Source organism: Lytechinus pictus, chromosome 11 (assembly GCF_037042905.1).
Source record: "Lytechinus pictus isolate F3 Inbred chromosome 11, Lp3.0, whole genome shotgun sequence".
NCBI classification, from domain to species: Eukaryota; Metazoa; Echinodermata; class Echinoidea; order Temnopleuroida; family Toxopneustidae; genus Lytechinus; species Lytechinus pictus.
Window position 1 is genome coordinate 19,842,003 of NC_087255.1, and position 25,024 is coordinate 19,867,026.

Below are 25,024 nucleotides of genomic sequence, written 5' to 3' on the forward strand. Positions count from 1 at the left end.
TTAAATCAATGCAAATGACATATATAGTTCACTCTTAAGTAATGCCACTCTTATTTGCTCCCTCCTGTCAAAGTAGATCAAAGGCAGATGCTAAGTTACAGTTCTGTAACCCCCCCCCCCCCACTTCTCTCTCTCTTTCTCCCTCCCCCAAATTCCATAAACACAAATACAAAACAGAAATATTGGTTTTCTTTCATGATTATTTAACAATCAAAACCGATATATTCAAGTACAAGTATTAGATCTATCCTCTTCTTTCAAAGACAGTTGCATATCATGGATTCATAATCAATTCATGTCAATAACGTGCACGCCCATGCTTGGATGGACAGTCTAAGGAAACATTTGTTTTATGAATTAGAAATTGCTGAAATGCTAGCACAATTTTACACCCACAGATCATGTATGCCCCAGCATGCAGACAAGGTGAAGGGACAGTTCGATGTTGTTCCTTCAATTTTTTAACCCTAACTTCACCGAAGGGGGAGGGGCATTTCAGCCCCCACTACTCTAACAAAAATTGTGATATATCTGCTGCGCAAAATTTGTTGACCGTGCTGCTCGCAAACTTTTTACTCTCAATTCTTGCTCAACTTTTGAGACCAAAGTTGTTACACCTGGGCATGCAGTTAAAAATGTAAGCAACCTGTTAGTGCATGTCAGACCAAACTGCTCTGAAGCTTATACATGTATATATATCATGTACAGGTACAAAGTCAATACAAAATCTGTTTCATCTAAACTTCATGAATGAGTGATTATTCTCACTTTTATTGACAATGGTCATCTAATTTGATGCTATCCATGACTGAAAAAATGTACCTGATGATTTTTTTTGAAAAAATAAAATAAAAGCAAAGATAAAACACAAAGAAATACACATGAAATTTTAAAAATCAATAAAATACATAAGAAATTGATTTTGGTACCAGAATTGTTTTCCTTTACATTTGTTAGGAATGCTATATAGAACATTTTCACAAAAAATTATCTTTTGAGGAGCTTTATTTAGTGAATAAGAGCAAAAAGTATGATTTCATGAATAGCATTATTAATTCATATAAAAAATATGTGAAATTTACCTATGTAAAAACGTAGATTATGTCATACTGTACCTTTGTGCAAATTTTTGTCACAATCATGTGATCTGTGGCCGAGATCTTAGGAGGGCCTAAAAGCCCCCCCCCCCCCTCCTTTGGACTTGAAGCTCTCAAAATAGCCCAGGTAAGTTAAGGTTAGTTATCATATACATGCATATTGTTCTAATAACCAATGGGACTTTGGCCATGAAGCTGATTGGATCATTGTTATTCCTTTGTGCATATGAGCCAAGTTTTAGGTTGACCCATAAAACAATTCTTTAGTTAATGTATGAACAGTAAAGGGACTTTCAAACTACTCTTATGTGGGTGGTCAGTGAAAAATAAGCAATGCTCTTCAAGCTCTTTCAGCAATGTAAGAAAATAATTGAAATGGCATCTCCACTATTGAATTTCCACTTCATGCTGTACAAGTTGCGCTCCTTCAAGTAAATGATGAGCTGCAGTATGCTGCTTGAAATCTTCAAGCGTCCCAAGCACATCTTCGCAAGTATTGCACTGAAACACTGCAGCAGGTGCTGCTTGCAAACCATGTTTCCTCTTGCACCTTGCAAGGCTCCGCTTGTTTTTGAATTTCTTTTGGCAAATGTCACACTCATAGCTGGATGCACCCTGGTGAACCCTTAGATGATCTTGTAGATCCCCTTTATGACAGAAGCGTTGCTGGCATAGGTGGCACTGGTGGTTCTTGATACCAAGGTGATGCTCAATGTGTTTCTTAAGGTCACATTTCTTCTTGAAGCCTTTCCCGCATATCTCACACAAGATGCGATTCTCCCCTGTATGGATGAGTCTATGATACTTTAGGGTGAAAGCACTAGAGAGGACCTTTCCACATTGTTCACAGACAAACGTATACTTGGAATGAGTCCTTTGATGTTTGTCTAACCTAAACTGAGTAACAAAGACCTTTTCACAAATGTCACACTGATACTCTCCTCTTCCTTCATGGGAAGACCTGAAGTGGGCCTTCAAGGAACTACGACAGAAGAACTGCATCGGGCAATCAGAGCACCTGAAAGGCTTGACACCAAAGTGCTTTTTCTTGTGGAGACTGAGGCCTGACCTGTATGCGAAGCGTTGATTGCATATATCACATTCCAGAGGTTTCTCTTTGGTATGAGAACGCATGTGAACAAGGAGTTCCGTGGTCTTCTTTCCACAAACAGGGCATTCCTTGAATGATTTCTTCTGTAGATGGGCCCTCTTGTGTCGACGTAAGCTATCTGAATCCCTGAAAGCCCTAGGGCAAGAGTCACACTTATGGCGGAGAGTTGAAAAATATCCAGTTGTTGACCTGTCCTGTGTAAGACTGTGCGCCGTTTGAAGATCCTCTTTGCTGGAAGGCTCATTAGAGTTTACAATTTTCCCTAGGAAGGAAAAAAAGAGGCCCATTACAAACATCAGCCTTTCTGTGAATATCACTAGCACAATTTGAATGTATCATTACCAACTCGGGGCCGTTTTCTCAAAATTGTCTTAAGAGAAATATTCTTGTATCTTCAGAGTTACAATAAAATCAGTATTTTGACAATTCTTGTATCTTCAGAGTTACAATAAAATCAGTATTCTGAAAATTCTTGTATAATTTCTTGTAAATTTTCTTGTACGGTAACTTTCACTGAGCACGTATGATGTCAGAGCTATGATGCGTAAAGTTAATAACGGCGCATATATATCTCTGTGGGCAAGATCGAGATAAAAGTTATTCTGAAAATTCTCTTATCTTTGCGTTCTGTTAACTTCCTTGTAAAATAAAAGAAAATTTACAAGTGGTAGAGGGCTGTTGTAACTTTATGGCGCATGCGATATTTTTTGCCTAAGAATAAGTTCTTGCTGCATCCCGCAAGAACATCTAGTTTTACAAGATGAGACTTTTTGAAGACATTTCAGAGACGGATTGGTAGACTTTTTAGCAATTAAAAATTTGTATTCGAGATGATGAATCTTTTCGAACAAAGAATGACTGGGAGAACAGCCTCGTGTATTTTTGCACAGTAGCGCATAAACGTTAAGGGTGCAAGGGTAATTACGCCTCATGCGAACAATGTGCTTAATTATTTTTCAGAGGAAAAATTCTATTGGTTGACCTAAGCATATGAAAAGTTTAATGATTGGTTGATGATAAATTATTGGGCATGCCAGAGATAAAATAGGGGACGTCCTTACAGAATACTAATTTAAGAGAAATTTTTTTATTTTGGTCATGTGACCTGAAAAAGCACAAGATGTTCAGGGATACATGACTACTCTTGTATCCCAAGTTTCATGAACTAGATCCAAAAAAATTTAAAGTTATGATGACAATTCCACAAATACCCCCAACATGCTTAAAGTTTGTTGACCCTAAGTGACCTTTGACCTTGATCATGTGACCTGAAACTCAGACAGGACCTTCAGTAATATACCATCACCCTAATACGTCCAAGTTTCATGAACTAGGTACATATACTTTTGAAGTTATGACGACATTTAAGAAACTTAACCTTGGTTAAGATTTTGATATTGATTTCCCCAACCCGGTCTATTGGTCATGTGACCTGAAACTCGGGCAGGATATTCATTAATACTTGATTACCCTTATGTACAAGTTTCATGAACTAGGTCCATATCATTTCTAAGTTATGATGACATTTCAAAAACTAAACCTTGGTAAAGATTTAAAAGCAGCGCCAATAGTCTTGCTCTACTATGCAGGTGAGACAAAAATCAGGCTAATGAAGATGAACCTTGCTGTTAAATGATATTGAGAATGACAATGTATTGTTGTTGATACACTTTACCTTTCATTGGTAGATCCTCTGTTTCCAACCATCCATCTATTTCCATTGCATTCCCTAGATAGGTGTGCATGTACCATGGTAGCTGGTGTGATGGCAGTTCCTCCTCCGGTGATTGCTGATGGAAAGAATAAGCACATACAGTATTACTAATGAAATTTGTAAAATAACATGAAAATGGTCCGTTTTTATCCAACATTGTATAAAACTCTGCTTCTAAAAGAATGAGAGGTAAATACTTAGGGGACACCGTGGTCTAGTGGTTACGACTCTCGTCTTTCAATCAGAGGGACATGGTTTTCGGATCCCGGCCACAGTATGTTTTCATTCGGCAAGAAATTTACCCACATTGTGCTGCACTCAACCCAGGTTAGGTGAATGGGTACCCAGCACGATTAATTCCTTGAAATACACTGAGCACTAGAAAGTCGCTTGAGCTAAAGCTGAACAGTGCATCTCGGAATAGACTATTTCTAGATAAATGGCGCTATATTCATGCCAATTATAATTACTGTATCTCTTCTGAGTGTACAATCCACGATAATGAAGTTGAGCTGTAGTTTGAACAAAGTCCTCATCTAAAAAGGGACAAAAAATCAAGGGTCGACAAGTGCAGCAGCATGCAGCACATATCGAACATATTTGCCAGAAGAATGATTAATAGTATGATGGCACCACAACATTAGCTACAGCCGGGGTAAAAATATGATACCAAGTATGAAGTGCAGTAGAATATATCAATGAACCTATCATCATTATTATAGATTTTGATGATTAAATGACCACGGACCTGGCTTGTTCACTAGAGCTCGGGACAATCTTGTATGAATTAAAGAAATCCAATTATGATTGAATCGGTAGATCAATCAGTGATTTCTATTTTGAAACCTGGAAATAGAGATTAATAACTGCCTTTAATTCAGATTACTGAATGTTTGAACAACACTGGATAATATATTTCATGAATGTTTGAAATGGCAAAAAGAAGAAGCTGCTGAAAACTGCTTATCTAATAAAAGAGAGCCAATGGAGTAAATTAGAAAGTCAAAATGGGCCTAAGCTTTCGATCCTAGCAGAATCTTAGTCGGAGGCAAAATGACGTCGGAGGCAAAATGTTTGAAATGTAAGATCACTAATCCATGTTAAGATAAAGTATTGGGACACAAGCTCAGCAACTTTATACCTATTGTAAAGATATGGCAGAGACAATTTGTCCCACTTATTCTAACAGATGAGATTTGAGCTCAGAAAAAAGCTGTCTAAATTAACATGGAAGACCTTATGACATCATAACGAATAGACACAAAATAAATTGCAAAGGAAGGGTTCAATTGGCAGAAAAGACAAAGTCACATATCAGAATGTAGGGACAGTGATTTCCGTTTCAAAAAATTGCCTTTTCCGTTTCAGAAAATTTTAAATTCCGTTTCAGCATGTCAGAAAACGGAAATTCCGTTTCCCCATAGACTTTGTGTACATAAAAAATTAACAATTCCCTTTACCCATTCAGTACCAATAACACAACAGTCACTGAGCCTAACACTCGCGCTGGTCAAAATTTGTATCTGCCACTGTACCAACAAAGCAGTAGAATCCGCTCTAATCGGATCTTTGCGGGTACACAAAATATTTTGACAAACACATTTAACATGAATACATCCTCACCTTTCACATTTTCAGTATTATTTTACGGTTGAATCAGATTTTATCAATAATTTTGGGGTTTTTTGGACATCGTTTTGAGCAGTCAACGATTTCGTTCTATCCGCCATTTTGGATTTCATGATCGTGCTGTTACATCTTCAAAAGTAGACGGCAGCAACACACGACCTGCATTAACCTGCATGTGAATGTTTTCAATACGGCCGATTGACCGTACCCGCCGGCGCGGCCGGGAAGGACCCGGGCGAGGGGTACGATCGAGTGTGATGGAGTGAAGAGCAGTCACGATGTGTAGATTGTCGTGATTGTAGTAAAGTGAGATCATGTTTTGTGAGGTTTTGTGGCCATTTAATATTTGCATTTTGTTGAGATTTGGAATAATTTATGTTGGTGTTCTGTGTATTCTGAGGAAAATATGTTTTCCGCGATTTTCCGTTTGAAATGCCACTTTCCGTTTCAAAAGGCCATTTCCGTGAATTCCGTCCGTTTTCCCCGATCGTGGAAAATCACTGTCCCTATTCAGAATGGCAACCGTTATGAATATGAATCCAATATAAGATCTTACATTGTCATAGTCTTGACAATAGACATCATCCAATTCTCCCCTGGATGCTTTTCTCTTCATCTGACATTGTTTACAGTTCATGATGACGTCCAAGATATCTTCTCTAAGTCCACGCCAGTAAAAATAAGGGATGACCATGTCTGTGATCCTATCACGTGGGGCATGCTTTCCTAAACAAGAAACCCAAAGAACTGTTATTGGTATTTATTAGTCAAGAAGGATATGTACGAAAAATGAAAATCCAGTTTAAAATACATTTCAAAATGATTGAGAGGATAATCATTATAATCATCTATCAAAATTGGTTTTATGAATGAAAAAGTTACGGAAGTTTGTCTATTTTGCATGTATATATGCAATTATTACCCGTATCAGTCCAGACATCTCAGCTGGTAATTTACAACACTGTATTGCCCTAGATTTTCTGAATATCAGGAAGGGATAGGTACATTATTTGTATTTTGCTTGGTCTTTATGCGATTGACTTTACATGCAGAGACGAAGCAAAATATACCTTTGTATTTTCCCTGGTCTCACATCCGGGCATTTGAGGATGCGTAGAAAGAGATACGCTTCATAATGATCCGCGCAGCAACAATATATGTCATAATAAAGATATCACTGGATCCCTAGGGACGCGATCTTATAATTACAAGTACGTCATAATGAGAAATTGCAGAGCCTAGATATTAACATAACACAGTAGAACCATATTCTTGAAAGAAATATCTCAATTTTCATGATTTTTGCTCTAGATGTCTGATTTGGATGATAATCAAAATATCGACTGGCTCTTCTTTCTGGGAACATCAAATATATTGCCCTTAAAAGAACCATATTGCCCTTGTCTAAAGACTCGGGCCAATTGGTTCTTTTGCAGTTAATCTTTTGTGGGATATATATTTGATGTTTCCCTCAAGGCCAGCCAATATTATCTAAATATTTACGATTGTAATTTGCATGTATTTCAATTAACAGGGCCCAATATTAAACCAGCTTTTTATCTCTGTTCATGTTTTATCATTTAAAGCTGAATTGGTTACCGTGCATATAGATGTGAAATAAATAAATAAATAAATTAATTAATTAATTGATTCATTAATCAATAAATGAATAAATAAATAAAGAGTATAGACTAATTTTTACTTTGGTTATACGCAAATTAATGCTGCTAGCAAGTAAGTAACAGTTTTTTGGGGAAACCCTCCTTTCTGCCTAATGATTAGGCCTGAGTCAAAGATTTCTGAAAATTGCACAATTGGATAGAACAAAGTCCGGTGTGTACGAATGATGGACTCAGGCATAGTTACACATGATATCAAATGCTGAAACTACACACTGGTCCAAGAAAAACTCACCATTCGTTCCTCCATTCAAATGCATATATTTCAGGATTATATCCTTGTCTGCTCTTCTGAATACATAGATTCTGTGTGTCCTGTGAGGTATTGGCATTTCATTTCCGATCACCGCAGGCACTTTGGGCAACAAGGTATCCGACTCCACAGTCACCTGTCTTCCTACAGTCTCTGGAACCTGGACAACTTCGCCTAGTTCTTCAGTCTCTTCTGTCCCTTCAGGTTCTGTAGTCTCCACGAGTCCTTGGATGCTATCAGCTCCTTCCACCTGCATATCTCCTGTGTGCTCCTTTCCTTCTACGGCCTGGTCTGGATAAATTGGCAAGCTCCTCTTCCCTTTACCCTCTCCCTTATAGAACAAGCACCAGTTCTGACCCTCGAGTCCTTTATATTCATACACAGAGAAAATCCGTGCCTTTTTTCGAACCATCCGTTTGAACACCTCAGTGCATCCTGGGGGATACTCATGCCACTTAAGATATAGGTAGATGATAAGTCCCTCCAGTTCTGTATCAAGTCCTCTGATGTGCGATAGGCCTTTGGGTAACCCGGTGAGCTCTGATGGTAATGGCGGCATTTCTTGTTTTGCTGTACGAGGCTTTATTTCAACATTTACCTGCAGACATAGATTAAAAATGAAAAGAGAAATCATGTACTATGCTACCAGGATGTCAATAAAAAGAGCCATAGATTTCACATTATTACAATAATTAGCAAAAATATCAACATAGCATTTGAAATTTGTTTCAGAATCCAGGGGGGCCATTTCATAAAGCAGTTCTTAAGTTAAGAGCGACTTTGAGAATGACTGGTGAACCCTTCTTATGCGCTAAACCATCGCCAATTCAATACCATTTACCATAAGAAAGGATCACCATTCGTGCTTAAAGTCGCTCTTAACTTACAAACAGCCTTATGAAACACCCACCTGGGGCAGCACTCAGCACATTGTCATTTCTTGATATTTCACCTTTGCTCAGATACATGACAGATTCGGTATTCTGTTGGATGTCATGAATTTTGTCATCAATATTGTCATAACTTTGTCTCTTCTCTATAGCACACAAAAAATATGCAGTTTGATATGCGCACAATACCATTATGGCCAAGTGTCATGAGGTCTCCCACCAAAAGGGTGGTGCTATTACATATTTTGTTTAATTTGTAGAGCTATTCCTTATTATTTTCAAAACCAAAGCAGCCATGCCAACAAATTTTGAATCATTTTAAAGCTGAATTCATTGGCTAATAATCTAGAAAGTTTCATTGCTCTAGGATAAATAGAACTGGAGTTACAAGTTTTCAAAGCTGGAGCACCAGGGGTAGCTATATGACTATATGTGACTATATATCAAGCAAACAATTTAGATATTTGTTTTGACTCATCATCCATGACAATATTCAAAGATAATATTTCATGCTGCAAGTAGTTAGGCCCTGCATGTTATTCCTTTCTTTTTCTTCCTCTCTTCTAAAAACCCTTGAGCAGCTTTCTGCCTCTCTGTATAACTAGAGATGCTCGGCGGGTCGCGCGGCCGAGCACATGTATCCCCTGAACCCACCGCGTCATCCGTCATTGCGATATATAGAGCTCACACAGATATTTGACAAATAAATACAATTGTCATGGCGACAATGACCCTGCCCACATTTTGCCTGTGGGTACCAAATTTGATGACAACAATATGACGTAGCAGCATGACTGCAGAACCTAAAATATTGTATCACCTGTTGGGAAAACAATTATAGAGTAATCTGGATATATTTTATAAACCTAACCCTAAGACCCCCGACAAAAAATGATAGGCATCTTCGCTTCACATTCTAATATTGCTTCTGTGTGCCAACTGTTATGACAAACTGGAAAAAAAGCAGAAGTTACAGGGTTTTACCAAATTTTCCACAAAAACTCTTGTTACCACGGCAACGATGTCTCCGCCCACACCAAAATCAATAGGTGGCTTTACTTTACCATAATGGACCTTCATGCCACATTTGGAGATGATCGAAGAAGAAATGCAGCTGGTAGAGCGCTCACAAAGAAATATCTGCTATTTCCACAAAAACTTGTTACCATGGCAACGATGTCTTCGCCCACACCAAAATCAAAAGGCGGCTTCGCTATACCACACTCAACCTTCATGCCACATTTGAAGATGATCGGAGAAGAAATGCAGCTGGTAGAGCGCTCACAAGGACATCTCTGCTATTTCCACAAAAACTTGTTACCATGGCAACGATGTCTCCGCCCACACCAAAATCGATAGGCTTCTTTGCTTTACCATAATGGACCTTCATGCCACATTTGAAGATGATCGGAGAAGAAATGCAGCTGGTAGAGCGCTCACAAGGACATCTCTGCTATTTCCACAAAAACTTGTTACCATGGCAACGATGTCTCCGCCCACACCAAAATCGATAGGCGGCTTCGCTATAACACACTCAACATTTATGCCACATTTGAAGATGATCGGAGAAGAAATGCAGCTGGTAGAGCGCTCACAAGGACATCTCTGGTATTTCCACAAAAACTCTTCTTACCATGGCCACGATGTCTCTGCCCACACCAAAATCAATAGGCTTCTTCGCTATACCATACTCAACCTTCATGCCAAATTTGAAGATGATCGGAGAAGAAATGCAGCTGATAGAGCGCTCACAAGGAAATCTCTGCGGCGGACGCGGCGGCGGCGCGACGAGGCCAAATCCATTAGTATCGTCCGAGCTCTGTTTGGGGGATACAATTAAATGCATTAATATGCACAGTTGCACAAAGTCACCCTCACATGTGCTCATGCCTCCCTATTAGTGACTTTGACGACTTTGGTTTGTCTGTGAAAAGATGGGCAGGTACTTACAGAGATATGCTAGAGGAAAAACATTCTTCAGAATACCAATCTGTTGCAATCATACCATTCGCTTTTAATATCGCAATGATAAATTGCAAATGTTATGATGAAATAAATGACAACTCTCCAGAATACCACTCCTATTTCTTGTACACGCAAATTATATTATCAAAATTCATCTCATCATGTTTTTAGCCTTATAAGGTGATCTGTCAATCGACAGATCAACTCTTAATTTCGTACGAATTTTCTTTTTTATTTATTTATTATTAGGTGATCTGTCAATCGACAGATCAACTATTAATTTCGTACGAATTTTCTTTTTTATTTATTACTTTTCTTTATTTTCCGCCCTTTTCTTGTTAGCACAAAATCTCCAAATCTACATGATCAATTATCTTCAGAATATCATCAGATATGGGGACTTATCATGTGATGTGTATAAAACAAGTTCAAGGTCAAAAGGTCATCATGACGTCATCTAGACGCCATTTTGTAAAATCACGTTATCAATCATATCTTCATTATCAATTATCAAAAATTAACCATATTTACATCACATTAACTTCAGGTCAAGGGTCAACTGTCCATGTCATCAAAGGTCATGTAAAGGCCACGATGTGCGCGTACGCGCTCGTCAGAATTTTAAAATGCTCAAAATCACTTTTTGACCAAAGTAGAGTACGAATCAGGTCATTTTAAGCATTTCAAAAAGTTGCGCGCGCACGGTTACGCGTGCGTTCTCGCGCGTAATGGCACTATACAACAAAGGATCGCCATTTTCTTTATATCAATGCATTGATTATATAATTCTGAGTAATTTGATACCTTGATCAACCTTTTACGACAAGTAATAACGGAATAAGCCTCCATCAAAGTTTACAGCACGCGCGCCACGCGCGCGCGCACTAACCATAGACAATATATGTGCAAAAACATGCCTATACAAAATTCTTTATACATGTAGCTCTTTAGATAGTCCGTTGACCCCCGATTTTTTTTTCATATTCCAATAGTGTATAGATGGGAGATATAATTTCATGCCACATTTGACCCTTAATTTTATCATGACGTCATCAAAATGGCGTCGAAACTCAAAATCACCACTTCGCTACCTATGACGTCATCATAGTTATGCAAATTTGACTCTAACTCCATAAATATTGGTCAATTTTCGCTCAGTTTCTTATATATTGTAGCTGAGGACATACTCTTTTTAATTTGATGGCTATATTTTATTTTAAAGGAATGGATCATCCTAAAAAATGGCAAGTTATAGAGGCATGTCATTTTCGCTCATTTTGTGTGCAATCTCTATGGGAAATGACTTTTTCTCAAAACTGGATTTTACATTCTTCTATTTCGCGAGCCATATCTCCATTTCTTTTTGTCGGTTTTCTCTGAGCTTGGAGTATGTTGTAGCTGAGATTGTAAGCTATCGCAAATGTGTTCTCCATTTTCCGATCAGATGCCGGGATCATGCCCGTATTTCACTTGCAAAATTGGATTTGAGATTCTCTTGTTTTGCTTATGTGTAAGTCTATGGGAAGTGTGTAGCTCAATGGGTAAGGCATGAGCCTTGCGTCCTCAGGGTCCAGGGTTCGAGCCCAGGGGGCCGGGGTGAACATGAGAATTTGTTTTTCTTTTTTTTTTCTTTTCAACATTTCACAAATGGTCCTTTATGACCATTACAATGTATATTAAATAAAACATTGGACAATAAAAGAGATTAAAATCCCTTTTAATGTACAATGTTCCTGTACAATATGTATATGACCTACACTTTTTCACACAACTTTTTCATTTCCCTCTTTTTCAAGAGTATTCAACACGTTCTTTTCGTAAGAGAAGTTCAGTTTTCATCATGATGATCATATTGATCTCAATAAACATGCTGATTGTCTTCCTGATCATGAAATCAGAGACAGATCACCTAATTCGTCCTCATGACGAATTAAAATTCTAGTTAACTATCATTTAGTGCTTCATTTTCACTCAATTTTATTTGGTAATTTCTGCAAATACAGACATGATGAAAAAAATCTACCTTTTGTGGTTTAATTGGAAATCTGCTTAGTGCGAGGCGGTCTCCTCTTTTTAAAATGCGCCTATCGAAGATCTCATTTAGGTTGCATGGTTTCCCCACTTGTTCAGGGTCTCCACAAGCTTCCTCAACCTCAAGGTGAGTCTCCATCCTCATCGCCTGATCAAGGTAGGTTTGCGTGTACTGCGGCAGTTGGTGTGATGACAGGTCCTCTTCTAAGACATCCTCTGTGGACTTCTCCTGGACATACTAGGAATGAATAATGGAAGGACATGCAATGTTGTCTTGAAGACATTCTTGGAAATGGTAATTAACAAGACCTTCTCCGAACACATGGACATGTAAATAAGGATGTTAAATTCCCCAGCTTCTTTAGGTGGAATTCTCCTTGCCCTCCTATTATAATAGTTGATGAAATCCTTGAAAATGGTGACTATTGAGGCCTTCTCCGACTACATGTAAATATAAAACCCATTGCACACTATGCGATTCTTTGTTATCCAAATTTCAAAGAAATTACAATAACATTTCATATGAACCTTCCAACCAATAAAACCTTAGCGATCAGAATTCTGAATTGTGATAGGACTACTGAAATCGATATTATGTTCTTTCCAATGATTATTTTTTTCTAGATTCGTTTTTGCATGGGGTCCTCTGACAAATTCAGATTGGTTACCCAAGAAACGGCAACGTTGGGCAATTTTGCTAATTTGCATAAATCAAAAATGGTCTAACGATATCAACTTGAAATTTAATTTGCGATCCAATGTGATCTTCAGATCAAATCCAAAATGGCAGCCAGATGCCACCTTGAAAAATTATCTTTCGAACCCTTTCCCCCAGAATCATGAATGATATCTCTTTTCATCAGTTATTTGGTCTGTTGATTTCATTTTCTGTTATTAATTTTTCAATATACATGTACATGTAGGATCATCTTTGGATCAAATCCAAGATTGATCATGGGACTGATAACTACATTTGACTGCAATGATCAATCATAATCAATTGCTAAGGTTTAAAGCCAAAGGGCCCTGGTGCGTGTTTCATAAGGTTATTTGCAAGTTACAAGTGACTTTTAACGAATGACCGGTGATCCTTTCTTGTAGCAAAGATACATAGCGGATTTCCATTGGCGTTGACTTAGTTTCTAAGAAATAGTCACAAGTCATTCGTAAAGTCGTCTGAACAGCTCTATGAAACACTCTACTGGTTTGGCAACATTTAAAATGAAATGTGAAAATGCTCTTACTTTGCCTATGACCAAGGCAGCACTACTGTTCCTCCGGCATTTACTACACTTCCTGCTGATGTCCATGACGTCATCCTTTATTCCACGCCAGTAGAAATGACGAGCAATAATAGAGCTTATCCTCTGAGAAGAAGCATGCTTCCCTGCAACAAACAATTTTAGAAGAAAAACCCAAGACTAGAGAACTGAGTGGCTTGAATTGTTTTGTGTTTTTTTAAGTCATCACATAATTCCCACACAGTAGCATTGGCAATACACACTTCATCATAATCAAATTCTATTGGTTGAAGTTCAAATGAAATATTAAGAATTATGAAAAGGTGGCCTGGACTATTTGTATATATGACCACTTTCCCCTATAACCGATGTTTAATAGCTGAAAATGAAAATTTGAAATCTATATTTTGTTGCTGTGTCTATTTATATCTCCAAGATGATTTGCACTGAGACTATGTTTCTTAGGTTGCTTGAAATTAAGATTGAATCTAATAGAATCATTGTTGTTGTTTTTATACAATAAATAATAAAAAAATCTTACAAAATTAAAAACTATACAAATAAACTAAAATTACAGCTTTTAGCTGATTTTCAGTTGTAATTAGAATTGTTGATGCTGGTCATCCTTTGGGGCCAGTAATGTCACTAATTATAGTACTAACATAGCAATAACTATATTTTGAAGGTTAATAGAATGCACACCATTGTTTCCTCCTTTAAGATGAACGTGTTGAATGATTTTCTCCTTGTCTAATTTTCTGTACACATAGAGCCTATTCCCAGTCTTATCAACAAATGGACTGTCATTTTTTATCACCACTGGCTGTTTGGACAACGGAGTATCTGAATCAGTTTCATCAGGCTCTTTTGCTCCTTGAGAATCTACAGGACTATTGCTGCCATCAGTTCTCTTCATACGTGTACTCTCCGCACACTCTGTGTCCATCACAGCTCCTGTATCCTCCTCTGCTTCAGTGGCCTGTCCTATATCCCTTGTGATCCTCTGAATATCTCCTTTATAGAACAAGAACCAGTTATCCCCTCCATCCCCATCGTTCTCATGAAGACAGAATGTCATTGCCTTCTTTCGCAATACCCGCTTGAATCCAGAAGTGCAGTCTGGTGGATACTCGTGCCGCTTCAGATACAGGTACAAAATGAGTGCCTCCACTTCTGCATCAAGTCCTGCTAGGTGTGACAGGCCTTTGGGAAGCTTGGTTATCTCTGGGGGTGATGATTGTTCTACCATCGCTGGAGCGGAAACAAGACCATCCTACATTTAAAAAAAATGGAATACAGAAATAAGCATGATAATATTGTGCAGCCTGCCTTAAAGGGGATGTTTGTCCTGAAGAGAAGTTTGTTTCTACTAAATAAAAAGCAGAACAAAATAGAGAAAAAATACTGTGAGAAATCTCAATGAAACTTCCAAGCTGTCAGGAAAAAATAGCATCAAATATTGCTTTTGTATCTTGTCTTTTATCAACTTTACAACTTCAATTTTTCACAGTATAATGAAAGGCTGGTTTTCTTACTTTTACAATTACGATATTAGCTATTTACAAAGTACCTTCCCCGGCGACTTATTGTTGGATTGGGGGTGGCAGTTCAAAAATAGTCCACAAAAGCATATGAAACAACCATGCTGAACATAATATATTCAGCATTAAAAAAATATAGATCACTTGAATAGTAGTGGAGAAAAATTACCTCTTTCGGAGGTTGCTTTTTAGCTTTCTTAAAATTTAGTTTGATGATGGGGTGGTTTGATTTCTTCTTGGCTTTAGAAGTTGTTGAGTGGTCCAAGGACTTCTTAGCTTCAGAATATGTTGATTGGAGGTCTAACAATTTCTTCTTAGCTTCAGAGCGGGTTATTGGGTGGTCAAGCGATTTCCTCTTGGCTTCAGAGTGTACCGATGGGCGATCCAACGACATATTCTTAGCTCCAACGTGCTTCATTTGGCATTTACTGCAGCTCAGCAAGAACTTCCTGATGCTCTCATGGAGGCCCTTCCAAAAGTACAGAAGGGATATTGATTCCCTCATTTTATCACGGCCGAAGTGCTGACCTGATGGTCCTACGAGAAAGAACAGAGATAAGACTTTTTTTGCAAACTGGGGGAAAAAACATCAGATATGTGGAATAACCCTACAATAAAGTTCATAGAGTACACTGTATTTCCCAATCATAAAGGCTAAAGAAAGCATTCCATTACAGAATTTGAATTTCCATTAAATCCATTTAAACTAAAAGTATGGAACACACTTATTGAACTTCATAACTAGAACACTCACAAAGCCTGCATAATTCCACAGATGAACAAAACCAATGTCACACATGGTGATCATGCATTAGCCCTTGCTGCCTCAAACTATGGAAAAGCCCGGCCATTTGATATGAGAGACTATCCATTGCTAATTTCTTCAAATCCAAATTGAAGCATATACTGCAGTTTACATAATTTACCTTGTGGTGCAGAGTAAAGTAATAAAAGAGCTCTGAGCTAGATCCACAAACAAGAAATACATGTAGAAGAAAGCAGACAAACATGCCTGCTAGGCATACATTACTGATCTAAAACAAAATATATCTCAGATGTTTGCATAAAATCTGTCTAAACTGGTTCCCAGTGTTCATGTATTAAAGCCTCCTCATTTTAAAACCATTAAAAGGATTACTTTCATCAGTCACATAATAGAAAAACCATGAATATGTCCATCATCTGCTGGTTGCAAGAATAGCAATTCCAGATTCTGAAAATCCCCATAGGACTTTGTACGTATGTACAGTATACAGGGACCAACCAGTTCCAAGAGGAAGACATACCAAGTCTCACGCTTGTGGCATGACACTCCTGCCTTAGGGACTCTTTCTCATCTCCTGAAATATCTTTCTCATGCCTGTATCTTGGCCTATCCCCATATATCTCAAGCTGAGTATTCACAGAAAATATCATGCTTAGCGGTCTTCAAACTTAGTAACTCTCAGGAGGCAATGGATTTAGTGGAGCGTTGTGGCCCAGTGGATTATTCTCTGGATTTTGAAACAGAGGGTCGTGCGTTCAAATCCCAGCCATGGGGTAGTTCCCTTCAGCAAGAAATTTATCCACATTGTGCTGCACTCAACCCAGGTGAGGTGAATGGGTACCGTGCAAGAATTTATTCCCTGAAATGCCACAGCGCTGTAAAAGGCTGCGGGGCTAAAGCCAGGGAAATAATATCAAAGTCCTTTGGAAGCGCATAGAGACGTTATTTATAATGTGTTATGCGCTATACAAGAACTATTATTATTTTAAAAAGGGGATGAAACAAATACATGTAGCTCACCAATATGTGCAACTTGGAGAATCTTTTGTTGCTCTTCAGTACTTGCAACAACAAGTCGCATGTAGACACTTTGGGATTCCAACCCTGCCTCGATATTTGCATTTGGAGCCCTGAAGTGATAGAGCTTCTTGGAAGGTTCACCATTTCCTACATCACCATCATCCTCCCCTAACATGTACTGCTTGGCCTTGCGCCGTATTCCTCGCTTTTGGTTTACATTACTGTTCGTTGGGTATTTGCCTAGTTTCAGGTAGTTGTAAACCTGATCAACCTCTTCGTGGTATGGAAGCTCATTAGTGGATTTGGAGCCCTCCAATGCTTCGTCATTGTCCCTGTCATCTTCATCATCATCATCGTAGTCATCATTGTCACCTCCTTGGTTATCATTATTAGCCCCTGCCTGTGAAAAAAAAGAATCAACAAATTGATGCATGTATTACAAGGTGCAGATCCAGTCACATAAAGACAGAATACCATGGAAGGGGCCAAATTGATTTGCACAATAGTAAGCCTTGCAAAGGTGGTTTTCAAAACCAGTTGAACCCATGGTTTATGCAAATTTCATGTATAAATTACGCATATTTATTGCGTATTCAAAAAAAAAAAATGTATCTTGCTGATGCGCGCTTTTGTCACAGAGCGCCATGGTTTAGTATGCTAATTTTTTCAGGAGTCCAGTGTTTTGAAGAGTGGACTCATTAATTCAAAACAGTGGACTCACAAATAAAATAGCATACTAAACCATGGCAACAGGCGTCATTTTGGTGCACTGTGACAAAAGCGTGCATCAGCATTGGACATTTATTTAATATACAGTGCGTCCCAGAAAAAACGAAACCGAGATTAAGCGATGATTTATCATAACTTAATCACAAATGCAATAGACAAATGACCTACCATTGTAAAGCTTAGAATCTCTTCTTTCATCTGATATTACTTAGATTATTCCTCATTCACGCATGAGTGAGCAAAAACAATTTGAAGAAAGGATACCAAAAACTAATTTGGCGAGGGGTATCTGAATTTCAAAAAGAAAATCACATGCCTAAAAAGTTCAATATCTGCTCTTTTATTTGATACCTTAATCACAAAAATTGGTCAAGAAGTAAAAAAGTTATGTTCCCTCGAAACAATGCTTGTATTTCCATAATTTCATTAAATAAACGTGTTTTCACCGGTTTCCCACAGAAGCTATCGCATGGTTAACAAAAGACTTACTGCATGGCTGATCGTCAACAAAACGGAGTGTCGAGCGAGTTCGAACGCTAGCCTGTAAAACCTCTCCATTTTATGAAATTATTGAAATTCAAGTCTTATTTCAAATAACCAGAACTTTGTTATTTCTTGACCATTTCCGGTATTTGAGGTATCAAATTAAAAAGCAGATATTGAATTTTTTTAAAATGTGCTTTTATTTTTGAAACCCAGATACAGCCCGCCAAATGACTTTTTGGCATCCCCTCTTCAAATTGTTTTTGCTCACTCATGCGTGAATGAGAAATAATCTAAGTAATTTTAGATGAAATGGGAGATTCTAAGCTTTACAATGGTAGGTCATTTGTCTATTGTATTTATGATTAAGTAATGATAAATCATCGATAAATCTCGGTTTTGTTTTTTCTGGGACGCACTGTATACGTGATAAATAAGCGTACTTGTAATTTATATATGAAATCTGCATAAACCATGGGTTCAACCGATGGTTTTCAAAACCACTCTGGGCCATTGTGTCTTATCCGGCTGGATCCGCTCCTGTGTATTACAAAAATATTTTTAAAATACAGGTATTTTGAACTTCATTGAAGAACTTGTCCATCCTTTCAATTTGATTGAAGAAAATCAGAGATGAAAATTCATATTCATTTTAATTCAATTTTTTTTTTCACTTACCCAATTTCTCAAACATAATAGCATAATATAATCTAATCAATTTAATTTGGATCAACATAAACAGGCAGATTGTCTGGTACACAATGTAGTTCTCTCTATAGTAATTAGAGTAAAATAAATCATAAATTGTAGGAACAAAAAGAAAATTATGTATTCTATGCTGTATCATTTACTGAATGACCCTAAATCACTGTGATTAGCTTGAGATTTCTCTAAACACAGACAAAAACACATAGAAGTATTAACAATCTGACTTATTAAAACTCTCCTGCATGTTATCAAGACAACAATTTCCAGAGCTCAGCACAAATTATGTTCAGCAGTAGCAGATTTGCCAACCACCCCCCCCCCCCTGGGTCAATCCCATATCTGCCACTGATCTCAATTTCTCAAACATACATGTAGAGCTCAGATGGTAAGATGGCAATGGCTAGCATTTCATCATTGTGTTCTTAAACTGGATTTTAAAAATGTCTGTTAATTTAGTTTAATTCCTCTCAAAGATATAATAAAGATCTCCCTCTCAATAGTGTACCTACATTTACATGCACCTTATTGCTCTTGTGACGGCTTTCTGAAGTCTCAAGTCCAATTCCAGCACTAATTCCAAGGCCAGTACATGCACTAAGGTCCTGAAGTCTGCAGTCCTTACAACTCTTCATGAAATCACTGACACTGGTCCGCATATCCCTCCAGTAGTACACGGAAAATATCTTCTCCCACATCTCCCGACCATGAAGACGGACTCCTGAAAGAAAACAATCATTTATCATTTTCTGGACATACTCCTGATGTCAAATGCAAATTTAAATGGATTCTCTACTGTGCCCAAAACCAGGGTTGGTGATTTTTTGTATTTAAAAAAAATAAAAATAAAAAATCAGATTTACCGGGTATTTGATCAAATCAGATTTTTTTTATTTGAATTGTTTTTTTTTTTTTTTCTTTTTTTAATTTTTTTTATAAAACAAAGCGCAAACACCAAAAATATAACCCTACACTGATTTTGAAATCATACATTTCACTACTAAAATTATTCTTAATAATCTATTTCATAATTAAATCCAGTCAAAATTGAATTTATAGAAAATATAAGTCTTGAAGATGCTGATTTTTCTGCTGTGTCTGCATACACGGGTGTACATACAGTATGTAGAGAGCTTCTACTGACTGGTTAAAACCAAGTTGAGGAACTGTCCTGGTACAGTGAATGCTGATAAAGTTGATCCTCCTATTCAAAGTTATTAGCATGAAATGAGGATCAGTTTATTTGGAAGAATTCCATGACTCAGAGATTTCCAAATTCTCCAAAGATAAAATTTCTTTTAATTTTCAGGCCAATTATTGAAGACCATTATAAGTTTTAGGGTGTGCAGTTATTGTGATTTTTTTAAATTAAACAGCAGTTTCTTTACAAAAAATATGTGTGATACATAAAGAAGAAGCACACACCGCAGCAAAGCTTAATGTGTATTACAAAGAAGTTTTTTTTCAATCTGACACAGCTTATAACTGACTGTTAGCTACTTATTTAATGTTTTTAAATGTAGCATTAAAACTTTCAGTCAGCAAATTGTATTTAGCTCTCCATATATTGATGCAGATGCAAAATTTAATAATGTTTATATTTGTAGCACTGCAACTGAGAATGAAATGAGCCAACAGTGAATTAAAAGAACTTTATAGGAGATATGTTTTAATAACAAATTGTGACTTTAACTGCATTGGTCTTTCTTTGTGGAAAGCATTGAGATGTTTGATTTAACAAGGATTAACAATGCAAATCTGTTGACAAATATTCATCATCCATTTGACATGGCAAAAGTAGTTCATGTGAATAATCAAAATAAAAGAACTGCCAACAACCCTTTACTTTTAGATTTTCTTGAAAACAGTTTTGGATGTTGACATTTAAAGAACTTTGTTTTACTATCATTATATCAACAAAGTCAAATTTCACAAATTTTGTAAGTCCACTTATAAAAGTGGAGTGGGGGTCGAAGTGTTAACCGCATTTAGGCTACATGTACATGCAGGGTTGTAATAAAAACGTTTTTTATTTTAAAAAATACAAATAAAAGTTTTTTAGCATTAAAATGTTTTAAATTTTCTGTAAATCAATGAAACTATACACTACTGACACTAAATACAGTATGATTTCAGCTCTTGATGTTTTAAATAAGAGATGACCACTAATTTGTTGATGAATTTCCAACAGAAAAGTTCATATTTCCCCAAAAATGACTAAATCATGGAAATTGAATGCCTACAAAAAAAGAACACTTTATAAGTAAGTTGACACTTTATTCCTAATACATGTATACATGTAGTCCCAAGGTATATTGAGTCTTGTCAATCGGGGGGGGGGGGAGAAGAATTCACACAATGGAAGAAATTGACATACATGGGGTTTCAAAGCTTAATTTCATTACCGGTAAATCAATATGGTTTATTTCATTTGAATCAATTATACCAATTTTAGTGCATGAAATGCAAACTCAATTCAAATCTATAAATAAAGCCCTTGAACTACTTATCTTTTTAATTCAGGTATTCTGATCAAATGTAAAAGTATTTTAAAAATTCAGTAGGCCTATAGAATGTTTTTTTAACCCTGAGACGTGGGGGCTGATTCAGCCCCCCCTCGTAATTTTTCGCGATAAATCCACTGTGAAAATTTTTTTTAGTGCGTCACTCACAGACTTTACTTTTTTTACTCTAACGCAACTTATGAGACCAAAATCGCGACCCCCTGGTATGCAGTTCCGAAATCACGCCACATTTTGTAAGTGCATGCAGACCCAAAATTGCTCAAAAACGTAAATTTATGTATAAATCCAATCCAATTTTAGCCAAAATTTATAAATGTGTCATTATTTTTCCTTTTACCGATTAAAACAATCAATTTCACCTTTTGGTCAAAATATATTCCCTATTTCCATTGAAAAAAAAAAAATACATAAGAAAATAAATGTGATGTTGAAATGTTTTCAAGAACATTTGATCAGATTCCTATGAAGAGTCTGTGAACAAAAAAAAATGAGCATTTCAGGGGCATTATTTAGTTAATTAGAGCAAACTTTTGATTTTACGCATAAATTAGCAATGAGATTTATGCAAAATTTTATTTATAGTTTTTTAGATTATGCCATGGGTAATGCGCGTGCCAATTTTTTTTGTGATCCCGCGATCGAAGGGCCCAGATCATAAGGGGGGGGGGGGCCCTCAGTCTTCTTAGGAAATGAAATAGCCCAGTCTATTTAGGTTACCGGTAATGTTTTTTTAACTTTTTTATATTTCTTATGTATAGATTTTAAAAACTTTTTTTTATTACTGATAGAAATTTTGCCATTAATTTTCCAATCATTAACAATAAGTACAAATAATGATACAGATACAAATTTTGGCAAGAACTCACATTGGGTTTATACATGAAATCACGTTTTTGAGCAATTCAGGATCTGATAATATGCACTTGTGGTGTATATCATAACTGCATACCCATGCATGCATCCCAAAAATAGTCTAGAACGATATGTCGTGGCCCTGTCGTGTTTATGGATTTATCATAGAAAGTTTTAGGGGGCCATTAAGGTCCCCTGGAATTGTTAGGGTTAAGGTTTGCTAGCTGATTATCTTACACTGTTTAAAGTACTTTTCTTCATCTTTACAAAGCACAAAGTTTTACCGCTTTTGTGTGTACGGTGTACCTCAAGAGTTTGATGTCAGGTTTACAGTCCATTTGTAAAATGTTATCGTGCTTGTGCAACACTTCCATTTCATTCAAGTACTTCTTTTACATGTATTATTTTGAGCTCATTTAAAAAAAATGTGTTTCTTTCCCTGTCCAAAAAGTGAGCACAACACTCAGATGTTTGTTAAAATGATAATATTCTTAATGTGGATTGGATCATTGATATGCACAATTGAACAGGGAAAAGGGAAACAAGACAAAGCAATGGAGAAAGAAAGAATAAAGGGGGAAAGAGAAAGAGGAGAAAAGGAGTGGTGTTGAAAAAGAGTTTTAGTTGGAAGGAAATAATTAATACACCACTTAATAAAAACCGGTATTAAAAAAACAACATTCATCTAAAATCACATCCATGCAAATTAATAACTCACAAGTCTATGCGGTGTTTTAAAACACTTTTTTTTTGTAAAAAACCAGGTGTTTTAAAACGCGCCAACCCCTGGCTACATGTACATGTACATATTTGGCTTTGCAAGATTAAGCTGATTTTATTGATCTGATTTTGATTGTTAATGAGTAGATATGAAGGATTTATTCATGTTTTGACAGCATAATTTACTTCATAAAATATTTTATTTATATATTTATAAAAAAATAATACTGCCACTTAAAGTCCACCCCAGAAAATTGTTGATTTGAATCGATAGAGAAAAATCAAACAAACATAACGCTGCAAGTTTCATCAAAATCGGATGTAAAATAAGAAAGTTATGACATTTTTAAGTTTCGCTTATTTTTCACAAAATAGTTCAATCCGCAACTCAGTGATATGAAAATGAGAGAGTCAATGAGGTCCATCACTCACTATATATTTTTTTTGTTTTTTATTGTTTGAATACCGTAATACAATATTTCAATTTTTACAGATTTGACAATAAGGACCAACTTAACCATAAACTGTTAAAATAATGGTAATTGCACATGTTCAGGGAGAAATAAAACTTTGTTTCACTTGACAAGGAGGAGAAAATTAGTCATCAGTCTGCCAATTTGCACACCGACCAGGATGTGCATATAACCAGACCTGTCAACCTCTGGGAATGAAAAAATGTATTCTGTGATTAAAAAAACTGTATTTTCCCCCAAAAAAGTGTATTTCATAATAAAAATGCATGGCGCACTCGCTCATTGCGGCGCTCAAGCTGCATGCAAGCTAAAATGTGCACTGCTCTTGCAGATGCAAAAAAAAAACATTGAAACATGTGTATATCTCACCCTGGTTTTAACAAAATGATTGAAAAAAAAAACAAGTTACCTGAAATTACATTGATCTAATAACCATATTTGTGTAAGTTTTTATGAAATAGAGACATATACTATAGAGATGATTTTTCTCAATAAATTACAACTTTTTTACAAAAACGTATTTTTAAAAGAAAAAACGTACTGCCGTAGTTTGGTTGCAAAAACGTACTAAATACGCCAAAAACGTACTGGTTGGCAGGTCTGTGTAACTGTTTTGTGAAATTAAACGAAACTTTAAAATGTCATAACTTTCCTATTTTACATCTGTATTTGATGAAATTGTAAGTTTTTTGCTCGTTGGATTTTTCTTCATTTTTTTTTAAATCAATTTTTTGTTGGGGTGGACTTGTCCTCTAAGTTACACCCAAAAAAAAGTCAATCATTTGTACAAACCTGTTCCACTTGGCGTGATTTAAATCAATGATTTTTGTTTTTAAAAAAATCCTTGTAATTTTAATAAATATACATCTTTGCCGATTTTATTGTCTGGATTTCAGTTGTGTTGAGTAACGTTAGATATGAAATAATTTTTTCATGTTCTTGATGATATAGCCTAAAGATGATAAAAAAAATGTTTAATACATAACGAAAACGTAAAACTAGCACGTCTACAAAGACTACACTGTCTACAGTCTACAAAAATACACAAAAAATCAATAATTTGTACATGTTTCAATGGGAGTGTTTTAAATCAATGATTTTTTTTAAATCACCTTCTTTTCCTTCATGCACTTTACTCAGAATATTTCGCTGCTGGCGGGGATGAGGAATAACAATCTGCGGCCGCTTGACGCCTTCAATCTGACCTCCCGACAGCTCAAACTTCAACGGGTCTTCAATTCCCTCATCCCCTGAACCTCCGGGGCTGCCCACGTAGAACAACCGCCACGGAAGTACCGGTACATGACTCGCATCCACATCGTCTGCAGCCGGAATGTAATCCTCCACAAAGAAGTTTCGAGCCCTTTTCTCCAGCATCTGCTTGAAATTTTCTGTACTCCTTTTTGGAAATGAATCCCATCTCAAGAAGTTGCACATAATTTCCACCTCATCTTGAAAACAAATGTCCTCTAATTTATCGATTTCTGACGTTATTTTCTTCCGAGACATTGACATGTTGGCTTGGCTTAGTAAATTTCTGATAGCGTTAGCTAGCTAGCTAGCTAGCTAAGCTAGCTAGCCGGCCTGCCACGCACACAGA

The 25,024-nt window shown here is 36.6% G+C and overlaps 1 protein-coding gene across 2 annotated transcripts; it reads right to left on the reverse strand.

The window, feature by feature from the left end:
• Nucleotides 1–182: 182 nt before the first annotated feature.
• On the reverse strand, nucleotides 183–25,024 carry LOC129271934 (uncharacterized). 2 transcript variants are annotated; one of them, XM_054909185.2, is made up of 11 exons: nucleotides 24,537–25,024; nucleotides 19,367–19,575; nucleotides 16,938–17,337; nucleotides 15,321–15,688; nucleotides 14,313–14,883; nucleotides 13,614–13,756; nucleotides 12,362–12,607; nucleotides 7,466–8,081; nucleotides 6,108–6,277; nucleotides 3,884–3,998; nucleotides 183–2,470 (listed from the first exon to the last, which is right to left on the reverse strand). In XM_054909185.2, the coding sequence occupies exons 1-11, from the start codon at nucleotides 24,937–24,939 to the stop codon at nucleotides 1,485–1,487; spliced, it is 4,227 nt and encodes a 1,408-aa protein (XP_054765160.2). In that variant the 5' UTR covers nucleotides 24,940–25,024; the 3' UTR covers nucleotides 183–1,484. The 2 variants fall into 2 exon arrangements, with proteins under 2 accessions (XP_054765160.2, XP_063963006.1); XM_064106936.1 differs by having other exon boundaries at nucleotides 6,108–6,298.

Coding starts and splice junctions, on each gene's coding strand:
- LOC129271934 (XM_064106936.1), bottom strand. CDS start 24,939: ATGTCAATGTCTCGGAAGAAAATAACGTCAGAAATCGATAAATTAGAG. Junction 13,757..14,312: donor TCTTAAAGGAGGAAACAATG/GTGTGCATTCTA, acceptor TGTTTGTTGCAG/GGAAGCATGCTTCTTCTCAG. Junction 6,299..7,465: donor TTTGAATGGAGGAACGAATG/GTGAGTTTTTCT, acceptor TACCAATAACAG/TTCTTTGGGTTTCTTGTTTA.